The 14,891-nt window shown below is 43.2% G+C and overlaps 1 protein-coding gene across 13 annotated transcripts in view; it reads left to right on the plus strand.

The window, feature by feature from the left end:
• The first annotated feature begins 3,743 nt into the window (after positions 1 to 3,743).
• The window catches only part of SLC37A1 (solute carrier family 37 member 1), a 37,512-nt gene continuing 26,364 nt past the window's right edge, over positions 3,744 to 14,891 (plus strand). For 3 of the 13 annotated variants that reach the window (XM_083832712.1, XM_083832724.1, XM_083832715.1), the window contains exons 1-7: positions 3,744 to 3,898; positions 4,435 to 4,500; positions 7,588 to 7,847; positions 9,492 to 9,573; positions 10,466 to 10,592; positions 12,524 to 12,602; positions 13,450 to 13,585. In XM_083832712.1, the coding sequence (XP_083688838.1) occupies positions 7,792 to 7,847; positions 9,492 to 9,573; positions 10,466 to 10,592; positions 12,524 to 12,602; positions 13,450 to 13,585 (480 nt within the window). In that variant the 5' untranslated portion in view covers positions 3,744 to 3,898; positions 4,435 to 4,500; positions 7,588 to 7,791. Of the gene's footprint in view, positions 3,899 to 4,001; positions 4,501 to 4,758; positions 5,070 to 5,116; positions 6,938 to 7,587; positions 7,848 to 9,491; positions 9,574 to 10,465; positions 10,593 to 12,523; positions 12,603 to 13,449; positions 13,586 to 14,891 lie in introns of those variants that run through there. The other 10 variants (XM_083832719.1, XM_083832720.1, XM_083832718.1 and 7 more) reach the window with 10 other exon arrangements.

Below are 14,891 nucleotides of genomic sequence, written 5' to 3' on the forward strand. Positions count from 1 at the left end.
TAAAATCCTCGAATAAATGTTTTTCTTTTGTAATCTTAGATGATCTGTATCTTGGTTTGCATATTCCATTTATAATAAAACTGCTTGATTATATGTATTAGTTCTGCATTGTCAGTACATTCTTGACCATTTATTTTCTGTGAGCAGGTGGCTGAAGGTACAATAGACTGTCTGGTCTCTAACCATCAATCTTCCATCCGAACTACAGGGCCACAGATCCCCATAACAACAGGACATATGCAGTAGATTTGCCTGGGACTTTATCCAGTAGGTCCTACCCTAGTAGACACCCCTGTTGCTATAACTGCTTTTTTTTGCAGGTCCTTCTTTAGAAAATATGAGGTGATTTCACAGTTCCACCCTCCACCCCTCTGGAAAGCCCTCACAAGTGTCAAAGTAGCGTCCTACCAGCAAGACTGACCTAATTTTTCTGGTTCTGAACTGACAGACAACTCTTGGGTTTCAAATAAATGCCATATTCCTAAATGTCTCCTGCGATCGCAGCAATATCTGTCTTTATCTAGGAGTCCTGGTGACAGTTTTACTGCCCCCTCCATGTTCTACTGGCTACAGATTTTCTTTGTAAGCAGCCTTTAGTACCCAGGTACTGACCTTATCTGGTCGGGGAAAAGGCTTTGCTGGCACCGTGGTCCTGTCTGCCCATCTCTTTTCCCGAAGACAACTCCTGGTGTTTCTCACTAGCTTCGTTGCAAGCTAGATGTGGCGATAAGTACCGGTCTGGAAACCGTGTAGTCATACTACCGTGGCACTGTGCCAGAGCTAAAAATTCCCATCAGCAGGCAGGACACGCCGTGCCAACTCAGCTGTACAGCTCCCAGCCCGAAGCTGGCCACCTCCAGTCCTTTCTGAGGATGGCTGCAACGGGGCTCTACCTGTCTGCTCCCGTCCATGCAGACACATCCTTCACAGCCTCTTTCTTTTTTTGTCTGTTTTGGATATATATATATGTATATATATTTGTTTGCCAAAGCCTGATGGCAGGCTATATTTGGATTGCACCCAGCGTTGATGTGAATTGCTTATACAATAACCCAGCTGCTCTGTTGGGAAAACAAAGCATGCAAAACTAATAAAGGCAACTAAAAGCCATGATTATACCAGTCCAGGGAATTCTGCTACTTGTGTGGAATAAAGTCTAAGTAAATATTACTTTCTATATAGTAAAATGCTATCTAAAACCCATTATTATGTAAAGAAGTTATGAACTTTTTGGATCCCCTAAGACAAAGAGATCTCTCGGTGGCTATACAGATTAGCCTTTCCCATCTGTGCAACCAGGAATCATAAAGTATGCTCATGCAATTTGCTGGAAAGCAAATAAATACATTAACCAGCTAAAGGATGCAATAATTTGTATTCAGACCTCAGTTCAGCCAGAATCACCTGTGCAGCAAACAAAAGACGGCTGACATCCATTGACTTCAAAGTGTTTTTGCAAAGTCAGGACTGGAGACGTTAAAAGCACCACTCTTGTTCAACAGAAATACAGTCTAGCTGTCCACCATGAAATTAGGTTATATTTTCAGAAAGAAGTGCCAGCAGAGGTGTAAGTAAGCATCTGTCGGTGCATATACCTTTACTTTTGTTTGGTTTGGCAGAAAAAAGCACACCCTTTCCTATTTCTTCTACTACGAATGTTGCCAGAGGCTTAGAAAGCCAAGCTGCTGCCACAATTGCTACCAATACAACTATTTACTGAACCATATCCTTCATTTCTGTTTTCTTCTAGAAAGGAACTGGCAAAATTCCCTTTCTGTTCTTTTCTGCAAGGCTATAGATCATATATGCTATTTTAAATAATGTTTTTTGTGCATTGCTTTTTAACCACTCCCTCTGTTTCTGTCTATCTCCAGCTGATGTCTGGCCCTGCTTTGCTGCTGCCCACCAGCACTGTGGTGCACAAGCAGCAGCACAAGCCTCCTGTCATTCCTTATATGCATGTTCTTACCCTTTTTTGCTGGCTTCTGTCAGCTTTAGCTGCTGGTGACCAGTGCTGGCACAGCAGAAAGCACCTGTGCCAAGTGTAGCAGCCAGCAGGACTGGGAGAATACCTGTATTTTAATGGGAAATGCAGTTTCTACTTTAAGTAGGAAAAATATAAGTTTTTTTGTGTTGTTTGGCTTGTGCTTTTTGCAAGTTGCTTGTAATGGAAGACAGAAAGATACTTAAGCAAAGCTAAATTCTTTAAGGAACTAAAAAGAGTCAAGCCAAAATAAATTTTAAAAATATGAGGATCTTGCGTGATGATGATAGTTGCCGTGATAATTTGAGGTGACTAGCCATGTATACAAACAAATGCACCATGATGGGTCTGACCTTCTCCGCTGTAAAGAGGTAAATCTTCATTTTGTGTGTGTGCTGATTGGAATAAATGTTGCCTGGATGCCTTCCTGTTCTGGTGCAAAGGTGCAGCGACATGATTCATGCACGTCGCTTCCTAGGGAGCATTCACTTTCTATTTTTTTTCTCTGCTGAAGAGCTGTTACAGCAGAAATGACAAGCATCAGCATACCCAGATGTTCTGCTCTGGCTGTAATTACCCCGTCTACACCTGATGCTAGCGTGTGCCGTTCCACCTCAGGGAACGAATGCCCGCTTAGTAAGACAATGGCATTTCCATGACACACCTCCACAGAATTAGGAGGCCTGAAGTACTTCCTCCTCTGGTTCATGCACCATCATAGCGGGATGGTAAAATGTGGAGGGCAACTATAGGCACCAACACCAAAACATTGGATGAAATCATGGTTTGCATTATTGTGCACAATGGTACACGCTGTGCTAATGCAAGTCTTTTTGATGCTGAGTAGCAAGCTTTTGCTTTTATCTCTGAATCAAGATCAGCTAATTAGAAGAATGATCGTAATCAAGAATATTAGCTTTTAAAGTAGGAACTTTGTAGCGTTTGGGGGAGAAGAAGGGAAGTTTGTTTGTTTGTTTGTTTGTTTTGTATGTGTGTGTTGGTTTTTTTAACCTCAGATTCAGTACTTACAGATCACAGCTAGATAGCTGCGACCCTGAGCAGGATCCAACATCTGCTAGTGACAAGCTAGAAAGCAGCAGGCTGTGCAACACCCTTTGGCATTTGTGATGGTCCAGTGTAACCCTGAGACCCTGCACTCACTATTTTAAGGGAGAAAGGTTTGTTTGTTCAAAAGGAGAAATCGCAGGGAAGAGACCACTGTGGTTGCATGGAAATAAGTGTTTGAAATGGGGGGCCTAGGTGGTGGGAACCAGTTTGGTTTACTGGCATTACTGGCACAGGCAGTGCAAGAGGAGAGGGAAGGAGGGAAATAAATCATAAATAATGAGTGCCAGGAGCAGGTTGCTTGTGCCAGGCAGGTGACACACTTTAAGGGACAAACTGTCATGGAGATGAATTAAGACCTATACAAGGCAACCACGACTAACTTCTGGATGAAACTACCAGAGCAGGGGCGAGGTGGTTGTCACGACGAAGAAACACACCTGCAGCTGGAGAAGCCACATAAAATGGATGTTCCTCCGTACTTTCCCTCCCCCCTCCTCAGACCAAACAATTAAATAAAGCGGCAGTTTCCCCGTCAGTCTCCAGAAGCCCTCCTTGCCCGGCCGTCTCGGCCTGCCCCCGAGGGGGCTCCTTTCCCCCTCAGGGCCCCGCGGTCCGCCGACGCCATGGCGCTGCCCGGAGCCGAGCCGAGCCGGGCCGTGCCCGCCCTGCCGCCGCGGGGCGCTCTGCTCCCCCCGGCTCGGCTCGGCTCGGCCCGGAGCGGCGGGGAGGGGCCCGGGCGGACCGGTCCCGCCGCGCAGCACCCGCGGCCGGGCGGCGCTCGGCAGCCTCGCCCGGCCGCCCTGGGCTCGGGCACGGAGCAGGAAGGCACCGGCAGGGCGGCGGAGGGTAGGCGCGGAGGGACCGGGAGGGACCGGGAGGGACCGGGGGGGGGGTGCCGTGCACCTGCCGCGCCCCCCGGGGGCCGATCGGGAGGCGGTGCCCGGGCGCAGCCCGTTCCCCCGCCGTGCTTTTGTGCTCGTCCCGGCCCCGCCGCCTCGGCCTGCGGCCGGCATGAGGCAGGCCGGGCTCCCCGCCGCTCCGGGGCGGCCCCAGCTGCGGGGCCGGGCGCTGCGGGGCGACACCGGGCTTCGCCGCCTTCCCCGCCGGGGTTACACCGAAGGCGGGCGGCCGGGAGGGGCTGGCTGCAAGCCGCCAAGCGCAGCGGGTCGGGGCGGTGCTGGCTGAGGTGTGGGGTGTGAGGTCCAGCGTGCCTTGGGTCTGTGTGCCCCGCGGCCTCCGGAGCCCGTGTCCTGACGAGGACCTGAACGAGCAACGCGCTCCTGGCCTGGGAGCTTCGTGTGGTTCCTCCAGCACCCGAGCCAAGGCTTTTGCGGCGTTTCCAGTGGGAAAAGCCAGTCCCAAATGACCCTGTTTTCCTGCAGCAGGGAGGGAGCTGCGCTTCGCGTGGTGCAGGGGGACGCCTGAAGGAACAGCGTGAAGTTTGGAAGGTAAATACGTGCTCAAAGTATGGCAGTGTCGCTTCACACGTGGCAGTGCGGCAGGAGGAAGCGAAAGTACTTGCTTTCCATCAGGTAAAATGGTTACCGAAAATGAAAGGCCAGTTCAAGCGACTGGATTTTGTCCTCAGGCTTCGTTAGTAAAACGGAAATATAAAGGACGCATTGGTAAACGGCCAGTTATTTGTTGTGGTGTATTAATGACATTTCTGAATAATAGCTTTTTTTAAAATCTGATTCCATCCACAGCAGGATGTGTTCCTAATAACCCCTTCACAAGTTTTATTGCCACGAGTTTCTTTGCTTCGTCGTGGGAAGCGTAATTTGTCAATAAATGCACAACCTGCACGTCAGAGGAACTTGTGGAGTTACAGGGACAGAGATACGGAGTTGACAATCAAATGAGAACTGCTCTCGAGACATTGTAAGGCCAGCATCTGGGTCCCCGCCTGCCGAAGATAAGATGAAATCAGCCCCTGCCAAATAGAGTTAGGGTGTTGCTCTCGAAAGGCTGCTGATAGTCCAGCCTTCTTTGCTGGGGCCTCATGACTGGATTTACAGTAAGGAGTTAGGAGGTGGTTGGTGGTGGCGTGGGTTTTTTTGTTTGTTTGGGGGGGTTGTTTGTTTTTAGAAAAAGCAGGAGGGGGTGTGAATATGTTCTGTGCAGCAGGTGCACAGCTGTGCTGCCTTCTGCGAACACTTAGCAATGAAACCTTTTGTAAGACGGGTGAAGTCTTTTTGTGACTGTTTGCACTAAAGCTGTTAAATAGTAACCTGTTAAACAATTCCTTTTCTGTGATGGTGATTGCCTTATCCCATTATATTTAGAGGGAACCATTTGAAGAGACTTAGGACATCAGATTTTTTTTTTTCTTTGCTAGCTTCTCACTTTTTCTTTTTCCCCAGTAAATATTTCTGCCCCCTCACTTAGAGTAAGGTCACTTAAGGAACAGCTTTGGTATTTGAGTTAACTGAGAGAGAGGGGAGGTGGGGTTGGGATCCTGAAACAGGTGTGCTATGGGTGGAAGAAGCTGCTCTGTGGTGGCAGGTAGTGCCCACCTCTTTTTCCTCTTGCCTTTCTTCTCCCACTGGCGCTATCCAGAGCTTACTTCAACCAAACATGAAATTACTGATAGGCATTTGTTAGTCTGAAATTCAGCTGATGTAACAGCTAGCCATTGCTGCGGTGCCATCTATGGTCCCTGTCTTCATGCTCCCGCTGCTTCAAATAGCAGTTTTGTGGCTGCAGAGTGAGTTCGCATCTTCTATTGGATCAGCTGTTTCTCAGGGCAGGTTTGTGATAGATCAACCATTAGGACCAGCGCTGCATGTCTACAAGGCCTGGCACGTAGGGAGGTGGGAAGCTATGGCTGGACTTGGGCGAGGAGAGAAAGGTAGGGTTGCACTCTCCCTGGCCCCAGCAGCCTCAGAGAAGTGGTAGGAAGCTCGTGGCAGGAGAGGTGGGAATGATTATGGGGTTTGCTGATTAATTGCGCAGTCTGATTCAGGGCAGGGGGAGGAGGTGGAACATGCCAAACAAGATTAGCAAGTCTATTCACTTCCAGAGAAGGGAGATGTCAAGGACACTATGAAAAATTAAAGGTATGACAAAAATATGTGTCTGCATAAGGGACCAGCCCCTCGGGCTTTTGGTAACGTGGTCTGTTATGTGAAGAGGTGGTAGTTTTCTCCCTCTCCCAAGGGAAAAGCCTGTGTGGATAGTGAAGTTTCCAAGTTGCCAGCTTTGACACAACGGAATCGTGTTTGGTGTTGTCACTCAGCTGGCTGAGGACAGAAAGTCAGCTTTTCTTTCTGTAATAGAGGAGAGGAGAGAGGCTCATTCGTCTGCCTGTCATGTAACAGCCTCTAAAATTCCCAGGTTAGGACAGACCCTTAGTTTCGGCCAGTGTGTTGACTTCAGAGGAGGTTGGTTTCCCTTTAGCTTGCTTCCCCTTGCTTGCCAGGGGAGCTGGTCCAGCTTCAGGCTCAGGAGCGTGGCAGTGGCTGGTGCTGGCTTGAAGCCCACTAGCTATGCTGCCAGCAGGGTAGGGGTTACGGTGCTGGTCCTGGTCAGGGAGACTGCTGCTGATGGTCCTAGTCCTACCTAGTACGTCACTCATTCGCCATCCTGCTGGGAGGGCTCTGCTGTTAGCACACAGGGAGGCTCGGTGTGCTGGCATGGGTTGCAGGCACACCCTTTGCCCACAGCACCTTTTGTCGTCCTACTCGACAGCTGACTCAAAACTTGCTGCGAAATAACAGTGCAGCTAGTTCCTGTTGTAGTACCTGCAATAAAGGGTACAGTGCGTTTTTGTTTCTGTTGAGGGGCTTTGGCCGGAGTCTGAAGAAACAGGAGGAACCTTACCACATTTTAAACTGAACTGAATCAATGCTGCCTGGTCTCACTGTTTCCCTGCATGTCACATTTGTACGTGAGCCTGCCTTCTCTTTTGTGCTGCCTGACCCCTGGGTGAGCTGGTGTAGAGAAGCTCAAGCGGGGAAACTTTTTGTTTGTTTTTCCAAGTTTGCTGACGATTTGGTGCTTTGTGCAGCACCGGTACTGGGACAGGGGAACCAGGCTGCAAGAGGGAGTGCCGGTCAAGTCTTGCTGGCAGCATTGTTCAGCTGCACCGGATCTCGGGCTGGAGGGTTCTCTGTTCTGGGCTGAAAACTCTACAGTCACCTTTGTAGCAAATTTCAGCCTCATGAATGTTTCCGATGTGTTAAAATAGACCTTTCTAAGGTCGATAATTGCCTATTTGTACTCTTCTCTGGGACAAGAGCAGAGTGTTTCGATGTCAGCAGGCTTTGGAATCGTGTTCCTTGTAAGTGCATCTTTTCCTTCTGCCCCTGCTTCTTTATCCTATGCTTACTTCTCAAAATAGATTATACATCATAAAATTCAGAAAAGGCTGCAATTTATACTGGCTTAGAGTTCTCCATTACACTTTTAGTATCTAGGTTAGTTATGGTAATGGCTTCTATATGGAATAGGTCATTGCAGTTGAAATATTGTGATTAGAAAATTTTATAATACCTTGATGAGAACATTTACTTACCCGCTTTTCTTATTTACAGATCAGCAATTAACAGAAACCGGGTGAAGAATTGGCCACGTGGTGACTGAACGTGTAAGAAAAGAATCTAAAGGGAGATCTTCCGAGTTTGCTAACAGCCTACAATTGCACAGCTCGGGGAGGATCTTTGTTACACATTCTGAACAGCAGCTAACGTTTTCACAAGAGTGTAATCGTGTCGCCTAAGATTTGATACCAGCTGTAGATGGCTCAGCTTCCTCCTGGGATTCGCTTCATTACTTCATTTTCACGAGATCAGTGGTAAGTCTTGAAGTATGGTGCTGCTCTTTATTTTAGACGATACGGGTTTGTGTCTGGGGTAGATGATTCTGTTGCCTTGCTCTGTTTTTGCCTTTTCATCACTGGGTATATACAGCAAAAAAATGTAGTCAGTTGTATAACAAATAAATATTGCTCACGTTTTACAAGTATTTGTCAAGTATGCTAGACAGTAAATCCTTTTATGCTTTCATTTTCAAGTTGTGTATTTGCGGGGATAAATTTCATCATTCCGCTTTCAAACTCATAGTTGAGGGGGGTGCTCAAGATTAGCCTTCTTGTATTAATAAGAAGTACATAGTCTTCCCCATAAATTAATGTGTGATACAGACCTTTAGAATTATGATCTTAGTTCTTGGTACTGTAATATTTTTTTAAAAAATGCTTTTGAAAGTTAATTCTCGAAGGTGGATGGCGTTGGTTCTTCTTCTTTTGGAGAGAGAATACTGAGTCAGTTGTGTGTGAGTACCAAAAAAATAAAAACAACACCAAAAAAATCAAATGAAGGACCAAGCAATCCCCATTGGAACAATTTATCACGTACTTTATTTAGTAGAGCAGAAGGACAGAGTCATTGTATTTTTATCACTCATGAAGATGCCTGCAGTAATGGGAGTGAGTAACCCAGCTCACAGGATAACTCACTTAACCCATCTTTTTTTTTTTTAGCGTCTTTGTGAGTATGCCTGAACTATAAGACAAAACACTTGTTACGTAGAAGTTTATTAGGCAGAAAATGATTGAAGATTAATTAATAATTCGGGGCCATACTAAGTTATCAGATCTGTGTATGTATATATGTGGTTTTATTTGCAGATTTTTACATTAAGATTAAGGCTAGAAGGAGCCAGTAGATTTGCTCTGATCCCATTGTATTGTTAAAAGTAGAAATCCACAAAACACTCTCCTTAAACAACTGAAAAATAAGTGCTGCAGGTAGGGAATAGAATAGATCAGTTTGCTGTCTTTGCCTAACACTTGAAGTGGCAGGGAGTTTGAAATGCCCTTATAGGTCAGATGAACTGCAGGAAAAAACCAAGGATGGCAGCAAGGTGTGAGGGAAAATGCCCTTCCAATCCCAAAGCTGGATAATTATGTTCATGTGTTCCAGTACACACTGTCAGTGTCTGTCTGTACCTCAGTCTCTAGAAGTGGCTGATTTCTGTTGATACAGAGGAAGGCAAAAATACAGCAAAAATCCGCAAAGCAGTAAGGAAAGAAAGAAATAATAATCCACAGGAGCTAAATTAACAACTCAGCCATCATTTATGTCTTAATTGTAGCAGAAACCTGGGTGAGACTGTGAAAAGTGAGATCTGACTGTGTGTTTAACGTTGAACTGCCTTTTAATAGCCCCCAAAGAAAGGTAGTAACCAAAGTAGATTAGCTCTGTAGTATATCACAAAACTCCTGTCCATATCTGTATATCGCAAAACTCCCTTCCAAAGCCAGAGCAGATGTTTTAAAGCAGTACTACTGCTAGGGTGGTTCTGGCTGTTAGAGAACATGAAAAAAGTTGTCTTAAACTGTTCCAAGGTTACAAATGACTTGTGTAACCTTTGTATGTAACAGCACTAAAATACGAATAAAATCATTTTCAAATATGTATCCATTTTTATATTATAGGTATAGAGCCTTCATTTTCACTCTCACCTTCTTCTTGTATGCCAGCTTCCATTTATCAAGGAAACCTATCAGTATAGTTAAGGTAAGCAAGGTTGTGTCGTTGTTTAAACATCCTTCTGCTGTTATCAGAAGAGGAAGTAGTCTTCTTTTTCAGTGCTTTCTTTTGTGAAAGACAATGTTAACCTTTAACTTGGAATGGTTTTAAAGATGAAAACCTGATAAAGTTGGCACACAGTGACATTTATGTAATAAACGTCAGTGACACCACTCCTAACATACTGTTTGTACTTCTGTTCTTTGGGCTTAAGACTTGGAACAGCTATGCCTACACTTGAGACTATTCATGTGAATTAATCTAAACTGTAGGTATGTAAGAATTTACAGGTTGACATTCTTATGTTTGAGAAAGGCTCTTGTAACTGATGAGTTAAATGTGATAAAATTCTACTGACATGTACAAGACTATTCCAAGTGCTGTTGAGCATCATATTCATAGTTGTATGCACACTTGGGATTTTTTGTACGTTGCTGCGCACTCCATGGGATTTCTTTTTTTCGCTTCTGTTCCCAGTGAAGCTGGTGACAAAATATTATCTATACCTGTGGGTTTTTTTTATTCTAATCTCTTGCATCTGTAACTTGCCAAACACAAATCAAATCCCCAGGGTTGTTATATATAATTGATGAGTAAAAATGGGCAAAATAGCTTGATGTTAGTGACTAATTTTGAAATCCTGCAGTGTCAGAAACACCAATTCAGTGTAGCATATTACTAGCCAGGTGATCACTCTTAGATGTAATGGTGGCTTCACTCAGCAAAATACCAAGCAATTAATGACTTACAATTTTACTGGTTTCAGTAGGTCTACATGAACCTGTGTCAAACCCAGAATTATTAAATTTATTGCTCAATGGAGTTTAACAGGGTTCTGTCACAAGTGAATTTTCCATCTCAAATTTCCTTTCTGTATCAGGGAGAGCTGCATAAGCATTGTGCTGCTTCGCATGAAGTTGAACTCAGCTCCTACAGAGAATATGCTGCCCAGATTCAGCCTGTCAAAAAGCCATCTAATGCATCTCAGTGCGGCTGGGAACCATTTGGTAAGGCGTTTTTTTTCTTTTTTGTTCCATAACAACGTGCTGATATTAGTAATCAGATTATCTGTCTCTTGCTATTCTTCTTATGTGGAGGGATTCAGGAGATGTGTATTGGAGGGGCGTTTTTTCCAATGCTCTCATTAATTTTTCCAAAGCAAGTTAAGTCAAGACTTAATGTCTTGCCTGCTTAAACAGCTGACATTATTGTACCTGTTAGAGCTTTGAGAAGGTTTTGGTAGAACACTTTTCAGTCAGGAAATGGGACTGTGTAGAGGTTTAGGTATGGCTTTAGAATGTCTATTAAGGAAGAAAAGGGGACAGAATAAAATAAATCATTCTGATTTTCTTCTGCTTTAGTTCAAGGTCCAGCAGTCATTTAAATGAAATTACTTAGTGTTTATCTAAACTGGAACTTCTCAGAGTCTATCTCAGCCAGAGAGAATTTTTTTTTGCAATTTTAATGAAGAAAAATGTGGGACTCTATCGCAGAATAGAGTTGCTAACTTCCTGAACAGCTTATAAACCTGGCCTTTTACTTAAAAATATAGATATGTATGTGTGTATATATATATGTACATACACATAACTACTTACAAAGTAATTTCAAATTTCATTATATTTGAATTTAACAGAGATTTTGAATCATTCCTTGACACTTTCATCTCTGCCAAGAACAACATCAGTGGAGTGGAATAGTCCATTCTTTCAGTGTGCTAGTCCACTCCAGTCTATCTGGCAATCAATAATCCATTCTAATTATTCTTTAATTATAAAATTAAAAAAAAATCCCCCTCTTTTCCAAGGTAATCAGAAATCTGAGCTGTTGGTTTTCTGTGGACAGCGTTCTATGTACTTACTGCCGTCTGCAAGGTAGTCAGTATATTGAAACGATTTAGTTCCACACGTTTCCAAATGCTCTGGGTTGCAGTAAAACTTGATTGCTGTTTCTTGCCTCTTGACCAAGGGGATACTGAGTTTGCTTGTCTAAACCACTAGTTAGCTTTCTTAATTTCGAAAAGTTCTGAGCTCATGTCCTTCTTTTTTCCATGAACACATGTGTTATTGCAAAGCTGCCCCTTGGGGTGTGCCCTGGACTTGTTCCTTCAGCTCTGTTTTTGAGGCAGCATAGCTGGCTAGCTGGTAGCACCACTGGAAGAGGAATATTTTAATAACTTTTTCTTTATTCTCAAAGTCAGTGGAAATTTGTGGCTCCTTGCAAATACACAAATTGTCTGTCTTGGTATGAGCTCAGGTCACTTGAGACTAGACTTCGTGTTTCTAATTGGGTGGAGTCCCGTCTGCTGCATCCCTGCCTCTCCCAAGTGCCGTTTGCTGTGATTATGGTCATTTCTTGTACAGAGCTGGACTTTTTTTATTTTTTTTAAACAATACTTCTATCACTGTGCTTGGTAAGAATTTGGAGAGTGAAATGCAAAAGACTAACCATTCTATAAACTGCATTAAGATAACTCCTCAAAAAGCCTGTATGATGATGGATTTTTTAAGCTGTTTTGGCTTTTAGGACAACACATATGAAACATATATTTCCGCTGTGTTTTTAAGAATGCCCTTTAAAGTTTAGTGCTTTGTTTTGTGTTGTTTTTTTTGTTTGTTTCATCTAAGGAGCTGTAAGAAGAGGGCACCTTGTTAATAACTGACGTTTCTTCTAACTGCTGTAATGAATAAGGTGGAATTAAGAGTGGGCCTAGCAATGTTTTCCTAATACGTTACAGATAAAAGGGTAAATTGCAGAGTTGGTTTTCTGTTCTTATGTGTGTTTTGAATAATGCACATTTAAGTCTCCTTTAAAAGTATCCATTTAAAATTAAATGTCAATGCATGTTCACTAACTTTTTTTCTTATATTATGTAAAAATGGTTGGCAAGTTACTGGTATGTTTAGACTGATGATTTGTTTTGAAAATATCTTCTTAGATAAGAATAACTACAAGCAGTTACTGGGAGCACTGGATTACTCATTCCTGTGTGCATATGCAATCGGAATGTACTTAAGGTAAATCTCTCTTGGAAAGCTTCTTTATCACTCACATAGGAGGCTGTACTGCTTCTGAGATGTTGTCCTTTCCAATTGTAAAGTTTCTGAAGAAGAGAATGAGAACTTGGATGTCATTCTTCCATCTGCGTGCTAGCTGCTGGGGAAAAAATGCAAAATCCTGAGTTCCCAGTGATACCTGCATACCTGTTGGTATGTAGAAAGATTTTTACCCCCATCTGACTGCCTTATGCAGAAATGCTTTCCAGCTTGCAGTCTAGCCTGTCTTCCTTCATGTTCCACTGCAGCTAGGATACGTCCCCAAACTTCATGTGTCCAACATGCATGTGTAGACAAAAGTGATTGTCCTGGCTTTCTTTGCAGTTGAAGGACAGTAGCAGACACCTCATAAAAATACATGAAAACCATCAAAAAGTTTACAATATTAATTCCCATTTAGAGATGCCAAATCTTTTTTATTTACTAGAAGTGGGACCTTCATAACCAAAGTCATTAGTAAGGGAGCTAAGTCTCACTTTAAATGGGTTCAGATGTACTATGTTATGGATCATTTGGAAAATAATTCTCTAAGTAGTCACTTCCAATGTGCTGCAGGTGAGTATCTCCCTGAAAGATGGTTGTGCAGATGTCAGCACTTGGCAGTTAATGAACATGAAATGTTTGCTGTTTTATTCTGACAAGTGCTAAAAAATGTTTATTTGCTTCTGCAAAGAAAAAAAGAAACTACCAGTAAAGTTTTTCCTCAACCTGAATTAAACAGCGCAAAATATTCTTTCTTCCTGAAAGCTTGAGGTGTGATCTCATTTTTAATTATAGCTTTTCTTTTTCTTCCCTTCCACATTTCAAGTGGGATAATAGGAGAACGGCTACCTATCCGGTACTATCTGACAGTTGGAATGCTTGCTAGCGGACTCTTCACTGCAATGTTTGGATTGGGTTATTTCTATAATATACATAACCTGTGGTTTTACATAATGGCCCAGGTAGGCACAACGTTACCTAGATACTCCAAGTTTCCATGGTGTTTTTTAGTGTTGTTTTTTTTTCTTTTTTTCCTTTTGAGTTGCAAATTGTGATTAGTGGTTAGATGGGAAGATCAAAAGGCTGGCATACGTTGTCGTTGATGACAGTCAGAAATGATTGAGTGGATCGCCCCAGGTTTTATTTCAAAAAAATGTTCTTTTTTTTTTTAATGGAAGAAATCTTTGAAAACAAATTAGTGTTTCAGTCTGTGTCAAATCATTGATCAAATCTTTGCAAGCTTAAATGTGGGCGAGTTTTAAAACAAATGTATTTACTTCTGTCAGTCTGCCAAGACCTGAGTGACGCATCCTGGCTTTCTATGCAGGAAAATTACATTTATGCTGCTAATGATGAAGTCTCCCACCTTCGCTTGGCTGAGAACAGGCAGCTACTGTAATGAAAGTTCATTGCGTGGGATTTTTCAGAGCACTTGTAGATCTAATCAGGCATCACACAAATATTTACCATTGATCTAAAATGGAATTTAGGTCGTGACCAGGACATGACTAGCGTTTCTGAGTCATTTCGAACAGGTCTGCACCTTGCACAGTTGCTTTCTTTGCGTTATCTCAGTAGCACTTTCACAGCTGGCATGTTTGCATGGCATTGTGCGACATGACATGCAGCGATACTAACTTGGGTCCTGAAAGCTTTAATAACCATTTCACTAAGTCTCCTGTTTAACCATGTCACTGCCCCCCAAGGCTCTTGGCTTATGTGGTTTCCAAGACCAGAGCTAGCACCCTTAAGGTTTGTCTAAGTGTGCCTAACAATGCTGCACCACCACGTGATGTGGACAGTGAATCCTGTAATGCAAAGGACAGCCTCACACCACCAGCCTAACTGGTAAATGCTCATTGTACATGTGAATTATTATGCTGTCATCTTTGTGTTAATGTGTAATTCTAGGTAGGGAGCTTTGTAGGAGTTGCGATGAGTTAGGATTTCCTTACGAACTTTGCAACATGCAGGCTGAAATAGTTCTCGCTTCAGCCTGAATACAGTACGTTAAGTTTCTCCTCTCAGTTTATTTGCATATGTCTTTTAATTGTTTTAAAACTAATGTTCAAAGTTGTCCAGTCTTCCCTAAAGCTTTCTTTTTTTCACTTTGATTGCAAACGTGCTTTGCCATATGTTCAAACCGAGCAGAGTATGATATAGCTCTTATTATGAAGGGAATTGGCTTGTCTGTTCAGTTCTGTGAAATGTGTTTTTGGATAAGCATGTGTTTTAATTTTTTTTGGTGTGTTTTACATCATAAAATAA

Source organism: Anser anser (genome assembly GCF_964211835.1).
Source record: "Anser anser genome assembly, chromosome: 1".
Classification (NCBI taxonomy): domain Eukaryota; kingdom Metazoa; phylum Chordata; class Aves; order Anseriformes; family Anatidae; genus Anser; species Anser anser.